Here is a 24,629-nt window from a genome sequence, read left to right as displayed (position 1 = left end):
GCTGAATATCACTACGGTCACCTTCGAAGTACTCCCCTTGGGAAGCTATGCACCAATGCCAGCACCTAGTCCACCCTTCAAAGCAGTTTTGGAACTCTTTTTCTGGAATGGCCATCAGAGCTGTCGCTTTATTACCCTTGATGCCCTGAATGTCGTCAAAATGTCTTCCTTTCAATATTTCCTTTATCTTCGGGTAAAGAAAGAAGTCATTGGGGGCCAGATCAGGTGAGTAGGGAGGGTGTTCCAATACAGTTACTTGTTTACTGGCTAAAAACTCCCTCACAGACAGTGCCGTGTGAGCTGGTGCATTGTCGTGATGCAAGAGCCATGCATTTTTGGCAAAAAGTTCAGGTCGTCTAACTTTTTCACGCAGCCTTTTCAGCACTTCCAAATAGTAAACTCGGTTAACTGTTTGTCCACTTGGTACAAATTCATAATGAATAATCCCTCTGCTGTCAAAAAAGGGTTAGCAACAGCATTGCAACAAGTTCGCAAACTTAATTGTCAGACCTGGTAAAGGTGGGACCACACCATTCTGCATATGTCCAGACCCATAGAATGTGCGACACCAAGAGTGAGCCCTAGTGGAAGCTGGACTTTGGGTGATAATGATGGGTCAGTGTGGGCTCATCAGCTGTAATAAATGCACCACTCTGGTGGGGACGGTGACAGTGGGGGAGGCTGAAGGGTGGGGCAGGAGGTATATGGAACTTGCTGCGCTGTTTGCTGAGTTTTGCTATGAACCTAAAACTGTTCTTAAAAATAAAGTTTATTTTAAAACGTGGTCGCTCTGTCAGAGGAGATAGGATGCAGAGGTACCTGGCACACTCAGAGTAGGCAGTTATTCAGTGTTTGTTGAATGAATAAAGGAATGGTGTTGGAATGTGGAAAGTCAGCCTGAGCAGATAGATGCTTGTCTTGCTGTCAGATTTTCAGAAATGTTATCAATTACACCTTAAGAAAAGTGATTGTGTCTAGCACTCACAAGAATGTAAAGGTGATCCATACAGAAAAATTTAACTCAGCATTCAAAATACTGGTTTTCACCGAGTGCCAGTCAGTGCTTTATGCCTAGATTTCCGAATATGAATTAGAACAATTTAATGCCATTGGAAAATGTTAGGCACAATGTAAGACATCTAATGTGTCCAATTGTGAGATAAAAACACTAACATTAGAAACTAACATGATTCATTGAATTATCTTACGAAGAAAAAGGAAAATTTAGGTCCTGAGATCCTAATTATACATAAAGCATGCAAAATGAGAGTAACTTTTTTTCCCCAAAGAAGTTCAATTTAATGGAAAACAACTTGGGTGATAGCGCATGTAGCAATTAACTAAAATTTCTATACTATTTGGGGTATTTTTAAATTCTGCAACTTCAAGTCCATTTCGGGTGTGTATGAACATCCCTAATAAATTTTCAAAAATTTCTAAAGGCCATGGACTGTGACACAATTTTTATAATCATTTGACAACGTCCCGGGTGTTGCCAGTAATCAGCTTTAGTGAGAAGGTGTGAAGGCCGTTCCAGCAGTTAACGCATGGCTTTCTCCATTCATTTTCTTATATAGGCAAACATGCCGAAGACATATTTGGCGAGTTGTTCAATGAGGCTAACAACTTTTACATCAGAGCCAATTCTCTTCAAGACAGAATTGATCGCCTTGCTGTCAAAGTTACCCAGCTGGATTCAACAGTGGAAGAGGGTAGGTAATTGCATGAAAGCAATGAGTTAGAAGTGATGGTGACAAGACAGTAGTAATTAATCAAAGGGTAATTACTGCTTTTTCCTAGGGGCAATATGCTGATATTTCATCTGGTCTTTTTTAGAAGAATAGTGGGGGGTGGGGGAACCCAAAACATTGGGTTAATTAGTGATTAAAAGAGTCATATCTTGTCTATCTCATACTCTCTTTTAAAAAAAAATAACACATAGTGTTTGTTTTAAAGAATTCTTTGAATGCATTCAGTATTAGAAGACATAATGTAGGTTATTGGTAGTTATTTTAAAGATTTTTTTTTAACCTAAAAATAACAGAATCACTCCCAAGAGTCCAACTAAAAGGGCGGGTTTTGCGTAGAGAGCAAGGGAATGGAGGCTTCCACCCGTATTCTTGTTAGGGTTCATGCCTGTGAATAATCGTGGAGATACTGCTGACTTAACTTCTCAGAAATAGCATTTACTGAAAGCCTTTAGACTTCAGAGTCTTAAAATAATGTTAATACTGGCAAGCATAATACAGTGTAATTAACTGTAATCATTTTGATGATAAACCCTGAAATTGTGGCCGTTTCAACAAAGTTAAAACTCCACAATTCCATTTTAAAAGTTTCACTTTCTGTGTCTTTTGAATAAAGGCTTGAGATTAGATGGGGGGGGGAAATCTGTAAAAAAGTACAAGAAATGCCATTTCATATTTACTTTAAGAAAAATGTTTAGATTTAAAATTATTTTTTCTTTTATATGTTAGTTACAGCTTCTCTTACTGAATTAAAATGATCCTAGCATCAGATTTTTCCATCTATAATAATATTAGTAAAAGAAAATAAAGATTTTATTTTTTTTAATGTGGTTATTTATGGAATTCATCCTTCATTCTAAAAAATGTCTGCTTATGTTCAGGACTTTTTCAAAGCTCAAAATTAAATTAGTGAATTAGAAATGTAACAAAAATGTATAACATTGAAATTTTAACATTCATTATAAACATTGTCACTGACTTTTCCAGCAATAATTGGGGAGCGAAAGACATGCTCTTTTTAATATGATGTTTTAAATTATGTTTTATTTTTAAAAATTAAAATCTCAATAGCTACTTGGCCTATTCAGAAAAAGAATTTGTAACATCTTAAATCAATCATTCACTTTTCAAATTTGTATCACAAGTGATTTTTAAGTATTTATCTTCCTTCAATTTTTTTGCAGTTGAAATGCTTGTGATAAACCTTACACTGGAAAACATCAATCTGTAGATTAAATTTCATGGATTTTACAGTACAGTTCATATCCTTAAAATCCCTTTCCAATCAAGATTTTACCTTATTACAAAGATGCCCTTTGATTTACAATGGGGTTACATCCCGACAATCACATTGTAAGTTGAAAATACTGTTAAGTGAAAAACATTTAATACACCTAAACTACCGAACACCATAAGCTTAGCCTAGCCTATCTTAAACGTGCTCAGAACACTTACATTAGCCTACATTTGGGTAAAATTGTCTAGCACAAAGCCTATTTCATAATAAAGTGTTGAATATTGTTGACCATCTCGTATAATTTATTATAAGTATCACTTCTGCATCATCATAAAATCGTAAGTCACATCATTGTAAGTTGGCGATCATCTCTCCTTTCCTTGGCATGGATGTTACAGTTAAAAAAAAAAAAAAACAACGCACTTGACTAAGGTAGGAAATCTCTGTTCTACTTGGGGCCTGCCACTTCTTTGCGGGGTGATGTTGGAAAAGTCACTTAACACCTCTGATTGCATTGGTCAAGTAGGACAACGAACCAGTGGGCCCACCTCAGAAAGTCTGTCAGAGTCAGTGGGTTATTAATACATGAGATGTAAAGTTTGTACAAACACAAGAAATGAGCATCATCAGCCCTGAGTTTCTTACTCCTCGGTATAGTTTCATATCGTGTGACTTAATTTCTAGGACTATATGTTGAAAAGCTTTGCTGTCTTTAATATTTGTATCAGAAAAACTTAATTCCTTTTTTTTTTTTTACAGTTTTTTGTATGTTTTGCAGAAGTCTTTCCTTCATGTATTATAATTAAACTGGTATTCTCCTCCCCCCAGGATACCCAAATTTATGTGTTTCCATGCCTGTTACACTCATAAGTATATTCCTATGTGGTTTCTGAGAAATGCTATTTAAATAAAGAATGATGCTCTAATATTAAGTTCAATGAAGTAATTAGGTCACTACAGAAAAAAGACATCATTTCAGAGTACTGAAATGAGTACATTATGTAATGATATCGTGTATGGTTATACTGTTCCTCATGTTCAAAGTCGACTGTAAAAAGAGTTGCCTAATTCAGTTATAATGCAGAGTACATCATTACTTCTTATAAGTAATAATTGTTACTTATAAGAAGGAAGGAATGCACATGCTACTTCAGCATGGTTTTAAATGAAAAACAAAAAAATATTACTTGGTTATTCTAGATGTTTATGACTGTGATTCAAATTATACTTATTGTTTATACTTATTGTACTTATTGTTTATACTTATTGTACAACAAATTATACCTATTGTAAACAGTGAAAATCTTTCCATATAACTTACCTTGGGGGACTTTTCTCCAAATAGTGTCACTACAGGACATCAACATGAAAAAAGCTTTCAAAAGTTCTACAGTCCAAGACCAGCAGGTGGTTTCAAAGAACAGTATTCCTAACCCGGTTGCTGACATCTACAACCAGAGTGATAAACCACCTCCCCTGAATATTCTCACACCGTACAGGTACGGCCTCTCGTGTTCCCAGAGTGTGGTCAGTATCGGTGAGTGGAGAGAGGTGGGCGGTGCTGTGAAAGTATCTTTCTAACGTGGAAAATAAGAATTGCAGTATCTCATACATAATGAGAGTAATCATTGCTGCAGAGTTGTTAAAGTTTTAGTATTTCACAATACAGATAAACTTACCAAGAAAAGTGTGAGCTCCAACTTCAGCTTTTAGAAATGTAGACATCTTAAGTAAAAGTGAACACATTATGTAATGATATTGTGTGTGGTTATACTGTTCCTCATGTTCAAAGTCAACTGTAAAAGGAGTTGCCTAATTCAGTTATAATGCAGCAAAATACCTCTCTCAGCGTTTCAGCACTGCAGAGACATTTGTTACTTAATTCAGAAAAACGTATTCTGCAGCGTTAGGGGTTTGTAAGAGTGAAAATACAGTCAACAAATTAACCTTCTGTTATCGTAAAAGAGTAGAACGCATTATGAGGACCAGACTTCCAAGAAAAAGAAAGAAAAATACATAGTGCAAAAAATTAGTATTAAGAAACTAAAAATGCTTTTTTAAACACACCTGTCCTACCTCTTAGCACATCAGTGCTTTCTATATTCTCTGTCATATTCTTTCTCATCTCCCTTTTTCATATACTTTCTCACCACACATTGAGTTCCTCTCCCATCTCCGTACCCTTCTATGACACTCGTTCCTTCAGCCTCTGCTGAGCACAGACTGTGGTGGGGAGCTGTCCTCTTGGCCCCCAGGGTGAGCCCCGCATGCTGGTCTCCCCCTCCCCCCCCACAAAGGCCTTTCAGAATTCAGTGTGTTGGCTTCCGTTCCTGCCTCTGAGGGCTCCTTGGCCCAGTGTTTTTCTTGCTCTGAATTCCTGTCCCTTCTCAGGGTCCAAAAGTCAATGTTTGGGCCTACAGCTCTGCTAGTAAAGCAGCAGTTCAAACTACATCCCTTTCAGCATGGACAGAAAAGGAAGTTCTCTCAAAAAAAAAAAATGTAATTGAGAGCCAATAGAAACTGATGGGCGAAGACCAAGATGCCCCATTTTTCTATGAACAGGTATGCTTTTCTGGAGGTTTTAGCACTCATTTAGAATTAATGCTGTATATGAATAGTAGTATTTTAAGCCTCATGTTTTAACTTGTGATTTTGTTTGTTCAATAGGCATTTTTCTGTGGCAGTTTCAGTTTTACTTAACACTGGGAGCCATGAGGACTTGCTTACTAAAATTTTCCTAAGAAACTTCACTAAATATTCGTTCTACAGGGAAAGAACCCAGAAAAATCAGTTAACCAATTATCGTGTTTCCCCAAAAATAAGACATAGCCAGACAGTCAGTTCTAATGCATCTTTTGGAGCAAAAATTAATATAAGATCGGGTCCTATATTATATAAGACCGGGCCTTATGGTAAAATAAGACCCGGTCTTATATTACAGTAAAATAAGACCTGGTGTTATGTTATGTTATGTTATGTTATGTTATGTTATGTTATGTTATGTTATGTTATGTTATGTTATGTTATACTAAGTCTTATAGTAAAATAAGACCAGGTCTTATATTAATTTTTGTTCTTATATTAATTTTAGTTCACATTAGAACTATTTCCCTGAAATACCGTATTTTCAGGGAAACACGGTATATTTGATAAATCAAGATGAATTACTTGTTTGTGATAATTTAAAATTTTAATTACATAAAAAAATGAGTTGACTTTCATATATATTGTGTGTATTCAGTATTATGGAAAATAAAAAATGTCTGACTTTTTAATAGTGTGTTTAAGAATAGCAGTGCCGATTCAAATCTACTTTTTGTTACTACAGTAATATTTGGGGTATATAAAGCACAAACTTTTGCATTTGAGCTTAAGTATGACACTCACAACAGCCAATATACAAGAAGTACAGTGTGACTGAAAAATCAAGTGTTTAGTTGCTATAAACATAGGACATTTCTGCTTATGTTTTTATATCAAGGTTCACATTTGTTTATATGAGTTTCAGCCCTCATTTAAATATTAGCTCCATTTTTTTTTAATGTGCATTTTATCTTAAATTTTGCAGCAAGTTCATGCTCAGATTTTCTATATCTTCATCTATATTGAAGGCCTAGTATTTTCAGGAAACAAATTATATTTTTCACAATAATGTTATTAATAAAATCACTAGTGCAGGTTGCTTATTGGGAAATTTGGAAAAGAAAGGAAGGACTTTATGTCATCGAAGATTAAAGCACAGAATGCATGGTGCTGGTTTGTTAGTGCTTTTCAGAGAACAACCAGAGTAGCCCTCATAGGCACTGGGCCTTACTATCTGATGAGGAGATGCTTACGGCACATGGCTTTGCAGGAGCTTCTGGGACAGACAGGTTTACCTCCTGGAACACGTCATGTAGCTTTCTTTGACTATTTGGGCATAAATCACCCCTACACTCATTTCACTGGTTTTTGCTTCCTCTGTGTACCTTAAATGACTTACTGAAATACTACTTTGAAATGTCAGTTTTCTGCTTCCTCTTGCAGGTAATCTACAGGCCAAATACTTTCTAAAGCATTAGTAGAATAGAGTGTTTTCTTCATATCATAATTATTTTAAGGTTTACTATTGATTAATACTACAACTTTGGATTCATCTTGTCTGTATTGTTATTGGTTTATGATAAATGCAAGTCTTATATAAAGACTTACAGTATTCCCTAGACCATAGTAATTGTAATGGTGCTTGAAAATGGAATGGATACAAGTGAATTTTCTTTGTGGGTTACTTCCACATTAAAAATAACTCATCACTTTTTGTCTTAGTCACTTACACACCATGAATGTTTTACTTCCTTTATAAATGAATTTTTAGATATTGGGCAAAACTGATTGAAGAAAAGGGACAGAATATATACAAATCCTTATCCTAATAACACTGACACTCCAGAGTAGAATTGAATGTCTATAAAGAATCCATGCATTTCTGTGTATGGCCCCTGTTGGAATAAGCAAAACATTTCTTGAAATAAGGTATTAAAATTTTGCTGTGTATGAGCCATACTGTGATTTTTAGTAGTACTTTTCTATACTTAAATCTAAATTTGCAAGAGTACTTTTTACCTAATTATTCTAGAAAAGGTTACTGTTCTTTAGTGTTTTGCTTTATTTCAAATAAGGAAATCTGAGAAACTTAATAATGTACAGGACAGTTAAAATGCCCCATATAGATTCATGAGTTGAAATTAATATTAACCCCTTATGAAAATATCTAACAACATTTTCTGCCCCCCATAACTTGCAATACCTTGATTTATAGAGATGATAAAAAGGACGGGCTGAAGTTCTATACTGATCCTTCCTATTTCTTTGACCTCTGGAAAGAAAAAATGCTACAGGACACGGAAGATAAGAGGAAAGAGAAAAGGCGTCAAAAGGTAAATAATTCCAGTAGGGGAAATGTGCATGTAAATATGTAAATGGGATTCTTTTTATAAATAAAGTAGTTTATAAATAAATCAGTAAGTTCTTTAGTTAAATGGTTGAGAGGTTAGATTTAGTGCTGCAGTTCTTCAGAGGTTGTATTTTTTACATGAAGATACTGATAAGTCAGTGTAGCATAGGAATACTATTTTTCAATAAATATTCTTGATTTGTTCTGTGACCCTTGCTTTGCTTTCACGAAAGTAGTGGCTAAAATTTCAATTTTGTCTGTAACCATGTTTTAGAACTTCTCTCCTACTGCTCTTTCAAATTTCATAAAGCAGTCAACATTCCATACCAGAAAGCATTACCTGCTTTTGTCTTTCTAACGCTTTCTTAGTTGTTGGGTTACCCCCTAGTAGTAATTAATGCTTTGGTGAATGTTCACATGGGATTGAAAAGCGTGCATGATCTGCAAGTTCAGAGGATGGTATTTTCTAGAAATGAGATGCTTTGGTAGGTGGCAGTAGGCGAGATCACTGCAGGCCTGAAGGTTAAGGGACCTGCATGATCAGCACTCTGGGACAGATAAGCCCGCTCTGCTCACATTTTGAAAATTGTCCCTTTGGGCCCCCAAAATTAGACTGAAGCCATTGAGAAGAGTGAATGCCCCAAAGACTTCTGCATGTAAGCCATGTTTTAAAAAAGTGCCACCTGGTTTGCTTGGCGAATATATGAGAGTGCTTTAGTTAAGAGAAATGCTTAGCTTTTTGTGGGTCAGTGGCCCTAAGGTTTTGAGGCATTTCGGTATATTGGCCCAGTAGGAGTGACAGTTTGGGGTGGAAGAGAATTTGAAATTTGGAAACAGGGTTTAAGAAAGGGAACACGGAAACAGTTTGCAGACTGTACATGTAAGATGTTACCCCTGAGTTCTAGGAAGGAATTCCGAAGGCTTGGTTAGTCATCCTCCCTTCTTGTGCTGGTGGGTTGGGGAGATTAACTGGGAAATCTTGGAAGGGTGGCTGAATGTTCAAGTGGAGAAGTATTCAAGCAAAGCAACTGCGAAGTATTCAAGTGAAGAAAAGGAAGATGCGATTTTCTTAAACAGAAAAGAAACATATTTAAGGCTTGTGGGTCTTAATCCCCACAGCTCTTAGTAGTAATGGGGCAAAACCCCAGGCTTTTAAAGTAATTTCCTTTAAAACATGCCTGTCCTTTTAAATTACCTTCTAGGATTCCCTTCTCTGTGGTACTTTGGCAGAAATACTTAATTTTTCGCCAATGTTCTTCAGGGGAAAACAGTCTTAATCTACATATGATTATCGTGTCTTCAAAATTATTTGTCATTTCCTTGGCTGTTTTGTCTCCTTCCACTTTCCTCAAACACATAAAATTCTGATGAGAATTTCTTATTCATTCATTTATATAACGATTCTTTTTAAATGCCTTTAAATGCTGGATAAACTGGTGAAAATGAAAGGATTATCACCCTCATGGTGATTGTAATATAGTGGGAGAAACAAGCATTAAATAATCATGCAGCCTTCTGGGACTCATAAGGAGGCAAAGAAATTTGGAAATTGTACTACGGATCTGCTTTGTGTAGGAAGAGAAAATGAGGTAAGATCTCCTTCATTCTGGAAATCCTCCAGGATTGCAGAAACGCAGGTTGCTTTGAATTTGGAACTGACAAGTCTATCTGAAGGAAAAATTAAGTTAGAAAATTTGGGGATGAGAAATCCATTATTTCTGAACTTTGATTCCTTAATTTGATAGTTTAAAAACATTTTTTTAAATTACGCAAATACACATGTAAGTCTGTAGTTACCATGCTGGTAAGTGTTCTGAAGGAGAAGTATGGTGTGCTGGGGGTGAGATGACAAAGTGGGGCGACAGTGAAAGTGAAGTGGGGTGTCAAGGGTGGCCTCTCAGGGGTGTCACTCACTGAGATCCAACGATGGGCAGTGGAAGGAAGTTAGCTCAGGTCAGCATGTGGGTACGTGTGTGGGTGCGTGTGTAGGTGAGAGGAGTGCTGGAGGAGTGGGGGTGCTTCACAATTGGGGAGCCTTCTGAGTGGAAGTAGTTAAAGTCCTTCTGGGCTCGGAAACAGTTTGGCATTTTCTTGGGATGTTACTGTAAGCCAGTGTAGTTGGAGTATAGATACATCACTGTTACCATTTTGTCATAGGTAGTTCCCGTGTGCGTGCGTGTGTGTGTGTGTGTGTGTGGTGTGCATGTTGGTGGGTAGATTTGGAGGCTGAAGCATTGTAAAGAGTTATTATAACACTTAATCGTTACGTGTGTCAACATACATCTCTGAAAAGTAAGGGGGATAGTCTAGCATAATACAGTGGTTCTTAATCAGGATGTGTATTGGAATTCATTGAAATCCCTCTCCGTTTTTTTTCTTCTGGTTTTTAAAAGTATCCAAACAATACATGTTGGTTGTAAAATGTTCAAATGACACTGAAATAAATACTAAAGTTTAGAAAATTTGGGATGTTTCTCCCTTGCCCGGCATAACTAATCACTGTTAACATTTAACAGTTGGGTGTGCATAGTTTTAGATTTAGCTTTTTTATTTTTGAACATTCATAAATATATGCAAACGCATTTCACAAAGTATTTTTATATACATAGGATTGTACTACACAACTTACACACACACATACACACATATACAGACATAATTGAAGATGTACTTCTTTTTAACAGTTGTATAGTGTTCCAACATGTGGATGTTTCATAAACAATTTACCCGTTACTGTGTTAATAAATATCTAGGTTGTTTCTAAACTGTTGCTATTACAATACTGCAGTGGGTATCCCCGTACTCACGTGCAGATATTTCTTTGGGGTAAATTCCTAGAAGTCAAGTGTGAGTTTTAAATTTTGAAAGACATCATTCCCCAACTCTTTAAAACACTGGACCAGTTTATACTCATAACAGTCCTGGATATTATCATTACTATTATTTGATGAGCCTCCCTCCCCCCAAAATCTAATTTGCATTATACATCTTTTCATATCTTTATTAACCATTTATACATGTTCTGTGGATTCCACGTTCACATTCTTTGCCAATAAATTACCTCTGCCTTGTTAATACCTCTGAAAACAGTCTAGCTGTCTGTCTTCACTACCACCCGTGAGCCGTCTACCATCCTTTCACGTAGCCCCTGCAGAGCTCTCTAACTGGTGTCCCTACCTTTCCCCTTGTAGTCTGTTCTCCACAACACGGAGGGAGCTTTTCAAATGCTTCTTCCTTTTCAGTAGTCATCCCTTCCCTTCTCACTTCTCAGTGCTTTCCCATTGCTCTTAGAACAATGTTTTTAACATAGCCCTTCAGAGCTTGGGAGTCATTCACCCTCATTCCTCACTCAGCATCTTTCATTTCTCTTAACGTGATCCTGTCGCTTCTCAGAGCCCTTGCGCACCCTTTTCCCTCCGGCATGCCTCTGACTCGGACTCCTGTGCAAAATGAATGCCACTCACGCTACAGATCTTGTCTCTTACTCACTCTGGGACGCTGTCCCTGACTTCCAGACAATACCTTGATGTTGTGACGACATTGCATAATTACACATTTATTTGTGTGGTTTGGGGGCTTCCCTCACTAGACTGCAAGCTCCATGAGGGCAGACACCTGTCTTTTTTTTTGTTGGTTTGCCGTTTGTATGATCAAAGCCAGGCATGGGCTGGGACCTGGTAAGCCCGCCTGGATTTGATTACTGATTGCATGTGCATGACTGTGTAAAATCGTGTGTGGAGGGAGTGTAAGAGGGTATAGGACTTAGAGGCACACAGTTCTTGTCCTTAGAGATCATAAAACATTATTAGGGAAGCAGGAAATACATAAACACACAAAGAAATAACTGTCCTCGCCTTCAAAGAAGCATGTATGTGGGACCCAAGTTTTTTTGGACACAGTTTTGCTGGCAAAGCAGGGCTGGAGCAAGAATGAGTCTTTGTATGGGAAGGTAAGTTCTTAACCTTGCTTTTGTTTGGGGTTAAAATTGTTGCAGGATTAGCTTAAATATTCTGTAATAATCTTTTAGAAACTGGAGATAGAACTTTTGCATTATTTTTTGAATGTTGATTTGCTTGTTAACAAGCCAGTCAAAATTTGTGTAGGGGTGGGAAATGATACGGTGTTGTCAGATATTTCATCTGTATAGTATAGATCTAAAAGGATTATGGTACATTTAAAACGAGCTGAAAGCCTAGTAATGTGAGAATTCTTCACTAAAAATGATGGTAACCAATTCTGGTAGTTGCAGTAGAGTAACTTTTATTTATTTAGGTTAAATCGTTGAGTATCAGTTACTTTTGTTGGGTCTGTTGGGTAAGAGTATATGCTGTGTTAGAATTTTCTTAACATTCGAGTGATGAAGGGGAATGTCTCTTGTCTGCACATCAGGCTTGTTTCCTGAGCATTATGACTGCATTTAACCTGTTTTCCTTTCCCTTCTGTCTCGGCATGCTTGCTCTCTTTTCTGGACCTCAGGAGCAAAAGCGTATAGATGGCACAACCCGTGAGGTGAAAAAGGTTAGAAAAGCCAGAAACAGGCGCCAGGAGTGGAATATGATGGCATATGACAAAGAGCTTAGACCCGACAACAGGTTGTCTCAGAGTGTGTACCACGGAGCGTCTTCCGAGGGGTCTCTGTCCCCAGACACTAGGTGTGTGCGCGTGTGTGTGTAGCAAAGCCTCTGAGTAGAGCTGGGTCATCTTATACACTGAATATGATAGTGGCTTTGGTGTTTATGTGTCCCATAGTATGTCTCAAATCTTTCCTGAAAAATTAATTGTATATATTTTGTTTCGGATTTCGAAATAATACTTTAAAGCAGTTTTATTTTACATTGGTTACGTTGTATGATTTTCCATATCTCTGACTTAAGTTTATTTTCAGTTCATCTAGATGTGGTGTTTTAACATCGATTCTAAATTGGGGCTTAATAACTGCCAGTGACTTCTGTGTTTATTTCAGTAATCATTTAATTCTTTCTCTTCCTCTTTAGCATAGCATGCTGAATTTCCTTTGCCATTTGGTATTAAAAAACGATTGGTGAGTGGTCACTGATGTGACCAAGGATAATTGCATCGTTCTTTTTGTGACCTTTTCAAAAAGTGATGACCCAGAGACATTCATTTTTTCAGTGCACTGTCTTCTGTGGTCTAATTTCAGGAGAAGAATGCTGTTGGAGTTTACTTTAAAATGTGTTACCAATTCAGTAAAAATATTTCTTGCAGGTGTGACTGTTGTGGCATGTAAGTCACATGTTTCAGAATGGATTCACTGAGCAACGGGAACCGACTAGTCAATTTTAACTTACAGTTTAATTCCCTATTTCTACTTTTGTAAAGTTGTTATCTTGTATTTTCATAAACTTTCAGTGTCTCCCGTGAGCATTTAAATAATTTGAATAAAGAATCTTTATATGATAAAAGAATGTTTCAAAAGGGGCAACCACCTGGATCTTTCCTTTTTAAAAATTTTATCTTTATAATCTCAGTGTTTAGCACAGAAACTGCTTACGGAAGATACTTAATGTTTGGTGACAGCTGCCTGTAAATATTCCCACCCCAGAAGGGCTTTAAGTCATTGGTTGGAGATGAGGCAAGTTCTAGGTAATTTTCTGTACAGGATGTTATCTGTTAAATATTAGAGAATTATTGAAGCGTTAATGAGCTCTTGTCTCAAGATTGAATCTGTGTGTTTATTTCTATAGAGAATAAGCATGGTGATACAATTCTGCCCGTAGTCCTTTGGGTGGGGAGGAGGGAGTACTAAAACTTGACAGCTCTCAGGATGTCAATGTACTTTTTGTTTTTTTTTCCAGCTAATTTAGTTGTGATTGTTCACTCAGGCGAAACATATACTTTATTTTATAATACTCCATATGTACTCTTCTATCTCATTACGTACGGATGGAAAAGTGATTTTTTTAATACCTCAGTTAAATGATTGATACTCATTTTAGCATCTGAGATTAGATTGCTCCACGCTGGGTATAAAATTGGTGGTCATTAAGGTGATTTAGAGTTCTGCCTTTGGATTTATGTTATTTAGATATATCTTCATTTCTTTTATTTTTCAAAAAGCAAATGGAATTATAACTTTTGTTTCTTCAGTATTTCCTTTTGTCTCATACTGTTTCCCATGGCTTCTCATTATATGCATGCACCAGATAAATATTAATAGATTGTAATTTACCATTGTACTTGGCTTATCTCCCTTAATTTAGAAATTTTTATTTTACTGAAGTATGTCACTTTTTTCAATGATAAAATAAGATAAATTTTTTTGTATTTGGAAATTACGGAAAAATATTAATGTATTATTCATAATCCTATTCAAAGAAACCACTGTTCATTTTAGTGAATTTCTTCTTTGGTCTTTTTTTGTATAAGTGTATGTTTTTCTTTTACAGAAATTGAAATCATGCTCTATGTTTTCAATCGTGTGACAATTTTATTTTTTATATTCATGTTTTAAGTATTATTTAGAAACATGGTTTTTAATGGATGTATTCACGATAACTGAGGGAAATTTGAATATCAAGTTTCATGGCACGAATATAAGCTGTTCATACACATAATATATTTCACCTACTTCACATAAGCTACTCATAAATTTTTGCTGTCTCTGTATAGATCAGGAATGGTTTGTTGATAAGTGTAAATTTAGGATGAGAACTGATGAAATGCCTACCCCCTGTTCTCTTTCACCATCATTCAGGAGTTTGGCACCTCCATGCCCCGCTGTCCTTGTGCTTTTTCTCATCCCATCCTGGGCCCTGTGTTACAGCTCTCCAACTGCCTGCCTGTCTACCCACCAAACTCTGGGAGAGTCATGGGGTTCTCCCACTGAGGGTCCACTGTTTATACTTCTTCTTCCTGCTTCCATATCGTCTTCACTCCTACCAGTTCTCTTTTCTGTAACAGATCATTTTAGGACCGGCCCCCTCACCTCCACCTTGGTACAGTGTCTACTGTGGCTGATTTCTACTTCCCGCGGGGGGTCTTTGTTTCCCAGCATCACCCAACTCCTCTCCTCTCCTCCAGCCACTGGGGTTCCTGTTAGATGGGTCTTCACTCTTCTACTGACCAGTCCTCTCTCCTGCCCACCCTTCCTCACAGTCCTGCCCTCCAGAACTCTCCTGCTGTCATTCTCGAATTCAGATGTTCCTTTACACCTTTGTCCGTCTGGTTACCCGTTTTTTATTGGCTCCTTTTGGCTCTGAGTCACAAAGCTACTTTATAAGGATAGCACTCCAAACGATACCAGGATATTTTCAATTTCAGGCTCCTCGTCTTATCAGAAGCACTCCATACTTTGCTAGATAACTTTCTTTCCTTTAGCAAGTTTTACACACTGCCCGTGACATAGTCACAGCACACACAGCCGAGCACGTGTCACCAGTAACTCCAGAGTTTTAGGTATTTACATTGTAAAAATATGCTAATTCTAAATACAGGTCAGGTTCCTCCCCCTTTAAAAATATTTTTAACTCACTTACCAGCAGTTTGCATAGTTCAAAAGACATAAGCACATGTGCACCATAATCTAGAATTTATACTGCAATTAGGGAAGAAAACTGAGTTATTATTATACTGCAATTAGGGACGAAAAAAGAAAGCAGCAGCAGTCTCTTGTTAGGCAGAGGGCTTTGCTGTGCCCTGCGACGTTCCAGTTAAGAGCAGCTCCTGAATTCCAAGAAGGACGTTTGGTTGGTGTCTGTCCTGCCCGTGCACGTCCCCATGTGTGTCTGCCTGTTTCCTTCAGAGAGAGAAGCACAAGCTGAATCCTAACCGAAACCAGCAAATAAACGTGCGAAAAGTCAGAACAAGAAAAGAAGAGTGGGAGAGGAGGAAAATGGGCATTGAGTTTATGAGTGACGCAAAGAAACTGGAGCAGGCAGGGAGCACGAACGAGGACAGAATGCCCAGAGGGTTTGTCATTTTGCTTTCTTGGATTGCCAGCCTCGTGCTGCCCACCGCTTCGGCCGTCCTGAGAGGCTGCGCAGCCCCTTGCTGACCATGTGCCCCGTAACCCGGCCCGGAGCCGCTGTCTGTTACTAACGCCACGTGCAGCTGTGACGTTCACGAGCCCTTGCAGCCCCTCCCCGGGGCCTCGCTGGCGTTTCTCGGAGCTCTGTCAACTAATACACGGTTTATGCCCCTCAGAGTTTCACCCGCAACTGCGCACAGGAGGCAGGAAGGCCTTTCCATACAGCCCCGCATCCTTTCTGTCTTTCGTGGCTAAGTGCATTTCTGGTGTTCCAGACGACTTGGATTCCGTTTTGCGGTCTCGTTTTGCTGTTCTAACTGTGCCTACGTGTCCAGTTCCCCTGCCAGCTTATAATGTCTAACTTCATGCTGTCGGTTTCATCGCCACTGAAGCCCTCTGTCTTCGATGGTGTTTGTAAATCAAGTGGAATTGGTGTGACGGCCTCCCGTGTGAGAGAAAAGGCCGCTGACACCGAGGTGGCCCCGCTGCGTCCTGCTTGCCCGTGTGTGTGACGCACTCGCTCAGAGCTGTGACTCGGAATCCCTGTAACACGGGGGCTCGCGGCTAACGTAGTGATGTGGCCGCCGGCTCCCCGGGCCGACCGGGGCGCCAGTGGGGACTAAGTGTGTGGCGTGTGTGCGCTGGCGGTGTTGTTACGCAGGGGTGCGTCGGGGACGCCTCTTTAACCTGCATCTCTCCCGCTCCCTTGCTCGCAGGTCTCACGCGTCGGACGTCACAGATTACTCCTACCCGGCCACGCCCAACCACTCCGCGCACCCGCAGCCCGTGGGCCCTTCCTACGCCGTGGGCGACGCGGCGCCCGTGGGGCCCGCGAACCCGGCGCCGGAGCCTGAGTACCGGGCGGCCGCCTCGGCGCGGCACGTGGCGCTGAACCGGCCGCAGCAGCCGCCCCCGCCGCCCCCGCCGCAGGCCGCGGAGGGCGCCCAGGCCTCGGCCCCCTCGGCCCCCGCGGACTACGGGTAACTCGGGCCGCGTGGCGCCTGCGGGGGGCGGGGGAGGCCTGGGCCGAGGGGGGCGGGCGGGTGGTCACCGAGGCCACTGTCACAGGCGGATGGTGCTGATGGCCCATCCTGTGTTAGCAAGACGCACAGTCATGCGACTCCCCTTTTGTTACAGCCAAGTCTCAGGGCGTGTGTGGCTGCCTGTGCACACACTCCCTTCCCACGCGTACTCCTGTAGTCACAATGCGTGGGTAAGCTAACACGGTGACAAAGAGTGCGACGCCAGCTTTGTGGACCTGTCCCAAACCTTCAGTTCGCTCCCTGTGTCCTGGGGGAACCACCGAGAATCCGCGTCGCAAATGAGAAAGCTGTACATCGCAGCCCTTCCTACACTGGGCTGTGTGACCCCCCTACCCCACCTCGGTGCCCAGTCGTCGTGCTGCCACCTTGTTTTGTGTCGTGTGGCTCTAAGTCAGACACCCCCCAGAAAAGCCCCTCACGTTCAGGTGGTTAGTAACTTGAGTGCCCGCCTTTGTTTTGACGGGCTGCCCTGGCTCTCCTTTTTGTTGGAGAGGTGGGCCCCTCCGAGTCAGCGCCCAGGAAAGTTGAGCACGCACGTGTGAGTCCGTCTGACCAGTGCATTCTTCATTGTCCAGCAGCTTGTATCACTTTCTAGATATGTCTCCCTCGGCTTTCAGAGGTCTCCTTCCCGACCACAGGTTCGGGTCCTGGAGGTTTCCCATCTATCGGTTCTCTTTCAGTCAGGAATCCCAGAGTTTGTTCTGAGGCTCTAAGTGTTGCGCACAAGGAAGGCCTGGGGTCCCGGAGCTTTGGAAAACCCTTGGCTAAATAGAATTTAGCAGATTTCTTGGCTGTAGGACTTTCAAAGCTTTTGATAGATATTCTAATGGGCATTGTGGGAATTTCCATGGGGATGGGATATAAAACACAGAATTTGCCAAATCTGATTGGACACAGAACCCTTGCAAGACAAATTTGTAAAGCCACCTACTTTTCAGATTCTCAATATAAGGATGCCTTTGTGTTGCTCTTCTTACCTCTGCAATCAACTGTTTTACGCGAGCATTTCACAGAAAATTTCTTTTTTGAGTGGTGCTCCTCTGGGTGCCTCTGGAATTCAAGTAGATGATCTTGAATTCCATCCCAGTGACTTATGTAGACCTATGAAAATAACTGACCCAGTGTGCATATTTGCGTCCCGCAATGCTGTGAATCCCAGTGACGTGCTCGCTTAGGCAGCACCTATTGCCTGGATCCACATGACAGCACGTGACACAGATGGCAATATGTGTTGTGTTTGGGGGAGGCCTTTCTGTTTGGCATGTCGGAACTTCGGGTGTGTCCCTCTGCTGCTGTTTTCATGACTCTGTTTCCTCTCTCCTTAGGATGCTCCCAACCCAGACCATGGACTATTACAACCCCTCAGGACCGCCTCCTCCCCCCCCACCCCCCATGATTCCTTCAGCACAAACTGCTTTCGTTAGTCCCCTCCAGATCCCCATGCAACCCTCTTTCCCGGCACCAGCTGGCTCCTCCTACACGGCCCCCCCTCACCCCCCCTCCACTGGGCTGGTGGTCACAGCCCCGCCTCCTCCCGGCCCCCCACCTCCCCCTCCAGGCCCTCCTGGCGCAGGCTCTTCTCTCTCATCCTCCCCCATGCATGGCCCCCCAGTCGCTGAAGCAAAGCGACAAGAAACAGCACAACCACCCATAAGCGATGCTCGGAGTGACCTCCTTGCTGCTATTCGAATGGGTAAGTGAACCCCCCAAATTCGCTCAGAAGGAGAGTTCTGTGTCCAACCAGCTACAGCCTGGTCTTCAGATGACTGCTCGCTACACTAAATTGTTTTCTGGAGTACGGTTAAAGGAGCCTATTTGATTCTTTTTTTAAATAATAGATGTGTTTCTGCCAGTGTGAAGTAAACGCATAATGATAAAGAATTGAGAATTTGGGAAAGCTTTACTTGACTACAAATAGATAACATAAGTGATTAATCGACTCTTTTCTCTGCATCCTACTCTAAGGGTAAAAGTATAAATGAAAGGAAATGATCTCATATTAACGATACCGTTTTTTTTTTTTTTTAATCTGGGATATGTCCTAGACTTTTCATATTTTTAGCTTGATGTGCTAAGCCAGTATTGATGTGCTAAGCCAGTAGTTTTCACCATTTAGTACCAGCAAAACTTTTATGAAATGAAAGTCCCACACTCCACCCAGAACATGAGACACCAAAGTAGAGCATCTCTGGTCAAATCAGGGTGAGGAAGCCTGGACCGTCACCCACGGTCGCCTCCTCTCTCCCCCACATTCAACATCTGTCTACTCCACACCATGTATTCTTCACACCAGGTCACAGCCCAGGATTGGGAAATATTCCAAGAGCTTCTCTCTCAGACAGTGGGGAGCTACACAGGCTCTGGGTCCCAACTGAGTGGTTTCAGTCTGGAAGGGACTGAGGGAGTCTGGCTGCAGCATCAGTGACGTCCGTCACAGGACAGCTGGCACGTCACAGCCTCTGCTCTCCACTGGAGCGCCCACAGATCAAGCCTAAGTGTGGCACACTTACCCTCCTACAGATCCCTGGGTTCTCGTCTATCCTGAACGTCAATGACATTCTTTGATTTTTGCCGAGAAAACAATGTGGGGTCGTAGGTGGACAGTGTTTGGCTTTTTGACACCCGTGAACCCTGTCCAGTAATACGTACAGATATCTAATCATGAGGAAACCTCTGAGGCGCCCACATCGAGGATGTTCTAGAAAAACATGAAGGTCATAAAACTTCTAGGCTGAACAACTGAGGGATGTCAGTGAAACACGACAGCTAACGTAACGGGTGATCCGTGTTGGATCCCAAACCCAGCGGAAACCTTGTTTTATTTGCTATATTAGGTCTCTTGGCAAAATGTAAATAAAATCTGTATAGTAGATGTGCTAATAGTCTGATTTTGATAAAAAAAAATTTTTAGGAATTATAAATTAAGTAGTTCAGGGGCAAAAAGCAAAGTGGCAAATTCTATGCCACTTATTCTCAAGTGGTTCAGAAAAAAAGTGTCTGTGTATCAACGACAATGATAGAGAAAGATGGCTGAAACAAATGTGATCAAATGTTACCAGTTGGGGAATGTGTATAGGTTATATGGCAATGTTTTTATACTAGACTTACAGCTACTCTGTAAATCTGAAATTATTTCAAAAGAAAAAGTTCAAAAAATTACACATTAAATCATCACATCCCATTTTGTTTCTTACTAGGTTAAGAGAGCTGGTGGTTGTATTTTATATCCATTTTCAACAATAATTGTTTAAACAGAGGTTTCTCAGTTACCTCCCCAGGTTAGCCACGAGCTGCCCCAGCCTTTTGATTACAGTGCTGTCAGAAAATGTTCTGTATTTACACAGTCCCTTGTAGAAGCCACTCCTACAATCAATTTATCTTTAAATTGATTTAAATTGGTTTAAAATATCTTTAAACCACATGTGGCTAATGCAGTGCAGCTCTAGAATTTTCTTCAGTGATGTTCATGTGCACTGAAATTATAACTAATCTTTCCCTGTTTCAGCGTATTACTTTGCTATAAAGAATGTTACAACTTGGAGTGACCATTCTTTTTTTTTGTTCCATGAAACATGAAACTTCTATTTCCCAAGCTTTTCTCCTCTCAAATTTCCAAAACTGTTTATTTATCCTTAGTGTCAGTAGGAAAACAAAAACGTCAAGTAGACTTATTAGTTTGTTTTTCTTTAATTTGAAGGAAGCAAAGGGATTGAATTCTAAACCGTATATTGTGTCTCCAGGAATTCAGCTGAAAAAGGTACAAGAGCAGCGTGAACAAGAGGCCAAGCGTGAGCCAGTTGGGAACGACGTGGCCACCATCCTATCCAGACGCATTGCCGTGGAGTACAGTGATTCTGACGATGACTCGGAGTTTGATGAAAATGACTGGTCTGACTGAGGTGACAGGGCCTGTGGCCCACCAGGAGGCCGTGTGTTGAAAGTGTATTGAAAATTTTAAGTGGTCTCGACACCCAAATAGTCGTATTATAATCCTGTAGCTTAGCAAATTTTGTATTAATAATGTGACATTGCTTTTGCACATCCAAAAATTCTGGGTTTTTTCAGTATTTACTGTGTAATACTTAAGTGCCACTAAACATAGCTGCACATCGGGAAATATGCTGTAACTATTGCATTGTCCTAAAACAGCATTTTGCTTCCTTTTTCTTGGCCATGAAAGTGTTTAGTGCAGTCTGGGTTTACTCGTTTGTACCGATCCTTATGATTCGCTGTGTGTTTGTGAAGCGGCTTGGTTTTAGGCCTTTGCAAGATTAATGACTGTGTGTCAGAGTGATGTCTTCCAATCAGTAAGTGATACTGTTTCAACTTCTTTTGTGTGTGTTTCAGAAGTTGGTTCTAAAGAGAACGCTTTAACGAGTAAGGAGAATCGCGCTTCTGCTTTCATTTTCTTGGCGTGGTAGCCTCTGTGAATCTGAATGTCCTGTTGAATAATTTCATTGCCTTTGCACGCTCTTGTGAAATGTGAAATTGAAAGGGCCCTTTTCAGGCAGAATTCGCAGCAGGCGTTCACTTAGTCAGTGCTTGCTGATGACTTTTGTAGGAGGTAAGCAGCTCAGCAGTAATGAAAATGAAGACCAGGGTCCTTTTCCCTTTCAGGGCCATTGGGGACGACCCCCCAAACACTCGCCACCCCTTCAGCTTGGGCACCAGCCAGGCAGAACAGACATGCGCAGTCTGGGAGTTGCAGGGCCAGGCTGGGCAGACCTGCCAAGTGTCAGCCCTGGAGGGAAGGAGGCCTGTGCATTGCGTTTCCCGGGAGCCATGTCCTGAGCAAGGCCAATGAGGGGTCTTAGGTCCCCGGCGTCCCACAGAAAGTGCCCCCGATGGCGCCCACTCCAGCTGGTCCGAACTCCAGCACCCTGATACACACGCATGTGGACGCTGCCAGCTGTTTGCTTCTCCTGGTGCTGTGGCCAGATTAGGGACCCATCACTGAGTGGGGCCTTCGCTCTATCCTAGAAGCACACAGTTCTCTTCTCACATTGTCGTCAGCACATTAAATTTTAAAAAGCACCTCAGATGAGATCAGACCTGTAGCTGTAGCAGATCGTGTTCCCTCACCTGTGCCCTTCCTGTTGTCCTTCCCACGTGGCAACATGAGATACCCCTGGGGTCATATTCCTGGTGAAGGCAAACCGTGGGGAATCTCGTGAATGAGAGCTTCTGTTTTGTAATTTGGGATGAAGGATAACTGCTTATCTGGAATGAACAAACAACCCAGGCTTTGCTTATAGATAGGACTTCGCAGATACACTAAGACACTTTACTTATTAAGGAGTTTGTATGTAGGTCAGCATTTCAAACAGATGGCAGGTGCTAGTGACGCTCAGTCATGATGAAAGAATCACACATTAAATCACCTTTAGCTAAAGACAGAGCTGTTTGGTTTGATGGTGGGAATGTAAACGGGACTTAATGGAGTTTTGTTAATGAGTTCACCTGAGGAAATGAGCCGACCCTCAACATCACGTCCATGTGTCCCTGAGTGGACACTTGCTTGGTTCGGATAAAGCCTGTATATTGAGTTTTAGTCACATCGATGTTGAAACTCTGAAAAGCCTCCTGTCTGCATCACCTTTCTAGGACCAGGCTTATACCAGGTTGTCACGTCTTTTTAGCTCTTCTGGCTGTTTTGACGTGTGCTTCTTGGGTATCTGTTTCTTGGAACCAGTCACCATTTGGCTGTCACCATAATTTTGTTCAATATAAGTAACAGTTATTAATGAACTTTTAAACTTCTCTTTAATTTCTCTCTCTCTCTCTCTTTTTTTTTTTTTCCAATGTAGAAGCCTACTCTGTTGGCATTATTCTTGGGACTTTTACCATTTTTCAGTCTCATTTTTGTCTTGATAACAGTACTTTGTCTTTATTTTACAATATTTTGCCTTTATTGTTACTTTTGGGTTAGGAGTTACTGTATAATTCTAGAACATTTTCAGTGATGCTTCTTTGTTTCTTATGTCCCTTCTGTTCTCAGGATAGAGAGAACACATAAAGCTACTATCCATGTCAGGATTTCTTCTATTTATATCTTATTACCATAAAATCAGTGGCACTTTATTCATAAATATTCATAAGCCTATTAGTTATTAGTTGTCTTCCTGTAGTTTAATCAACAAGTTATTTTCAACTTGATTTTCTGACTAGTGAAAAAGCTTTTGCCCTGATGTGTTATGTAGCCTGTAAAAGAGTAGAAAAAGGACTAAAATCCAATTTAGATTATTTTTGCAGTATTTTTCTCAGCAAATTTGATTTATTCAAAAATTTTAATCGACTTTTTCTAATATGGTATTATATAAAAAGGAAAATGTATTTTAAATTTTCAGTTTTCGTTTTCAAAAGTATTTACCAAAACAAATGGAGAAAAACATTTAAAAGCATATTTCATATCTATGAATTTTACCTTTTAAAATACTTATATATTGCAAGGTTATTTTAAATTGTCCTCAGTCTTCTCCCCCGTGTGTATTTTAGTTTAATTTCTTATAAGCTTTTTTCTCATATCATAGATGAGCAGAGGGGATGAGAAGGTCATACCACACATTAGCAACACAAGCATGATGTGGTTGATTTTCTATTGTTAGCCCCAATCCAAACCATAAGATTTGGTACTCTTACATTGTTTTCTTTAGTAAAAGTATACTGTTAAGAGATTTAACATTTTCATTTCAGTAAATTTTTAGAATATCCAGATCTCTTCAGAGCACCAAGTGGCTAGGTTGTGAAGGTTTTGTAATAATTTGCAACTGAAATACATGGCACATCCTAATCCATTAAAGACTAGTGGGAATGTATCAGCCAGAGTAGCAAGTACTTTTTGTTTTCTTAATCAGAGTATCTGTCATCTTGCAGTATTACCAATGCTGTTGTAAATTGAATTTAAAGTGGTATTAAAACACCTGTTAAACAATTTTTATCTGTTTGTATATCTTACTATAGATTATGTACAAGTAACATCTAAATAAAATTACACTTTTACCCCTAAAAGTTTTGCTTATTTATAACAGCGTTGTGAATGTAAGCCATTGCTGTTGTCTGCAGGTCACATGCCGGACATGAGGGAAGCCAGTCTCTGTCCTCTAAAGAGAAGGAGAGATGGTAAATGTTGTCAGATAAGGAACTGAGATCCTGTGCTTTAGTTGGGGGTAGGGTGGGAGGTGCCCAATCTAGTCTATGGGCCAAGGGAAGCTGAGGGCTAAGAGTGAGCTGGGCAACAAGGGGAGGGAAAGGAGTTTCTTAACAGCAGCAGCCACATTTGCACCTCCAAAGGTAAGAAGGACAGTATGGGTGATAATGGAACCAAAGGATCAATAAAATGGAAGGAGGAAGAGGAAGTGTCATGAGATGGGATACAAAGATGGTGGAACCCTTCCCCTGCCCAGCACTCAGGATGGAGGGAGCTTACTGAGCCAGCAGCCACCGCCATAGCTGCAGCTACAAATGTACAGAAAATCTCTCCATATTTGCAGCCTGTTGGTTACTCATTGGTTATTCATCACAGCTCCATGCCTTGGACGGCACTAATATTCTATTTAGAAGGCATCTTAATGTTCAGCTAGTCCAGCTCCCTAGTGTTAAAGATAGAGTAACTGGCCATCGCTTGCACTGGTTGGCTCTCAAAGCTTGTTCTCTTTAACTCTCAAATTTTCAAACTATAGTC

General features: G+C 40.4%; 1 protein-coding gene across 7 annotated transcripts in view; it reads left to right on the top strand.

Annotated features, from left to right (window-relative positions):
* WASF3 (WASP family member 3) overlaps nt 1–23,950 on the top strand; it is a 130,877-nt gene extending 106,927 nt beyond the window's left edge. For 6 of the 7 annotated variants that reach the window (XM_081046476.1, XM_081046477.1, XM_081046479.1 and 3 more), the window contains exons 4-10: nt 1,578–1,712; nt 4,331–4,484; nt 7,784–7,901; nt 12,395–12,570; nt 16,622–16,885; nt 18,274–18,641; nt 20,689–23,950. In XM_081046476.1, coding sequence (XP_080902602.1) covers nt 1,578–1,712; nt 4,331–4,484; nt 7,784–7,901; nt 12,395–12,570; nt 16,622–16,885; nt 18,274–18,641; nt 20,689–20,846 — 1,373 coding nt within the window. In that variant the 3' untranslated portion in view covers nt 20,847–23,950. Of the gene's footprint in view, nt 1–1,577; nt 1,713–4,330; nt 4,485–7,783; nt 7,902–12,394; nt 12,571–15,680; nt 15,848–16,621; nt 16,886–18,273; nt 18,642–20,688 lie in introns of all 7 variants that reach the window. The other variant, XM_081046482.1, reaches the window with a different exon arrangement.
* The last annotated feature ends 679 nt before the right edge of the window (nt 23,951–24,629 follow it).

This window comes from Rhinolophus hipposideros, assembly GCF_964194185.1.
Source record: "Rhinolophus hipposideros genome assembly, chromosome: 4".
Taxonomy (NCBI): Eukaryota; Metazoa; Chordata; class Mammalia; order Chiroptera; family Rhinolophidae; genus Rhinolophus; species Rhinolophus hipposideros.
The sequence above is the reverse complement of the archived record's forward strand: the minus strand, read 5'-3'. Positions and strand labels throughout refer to the sequence as shown.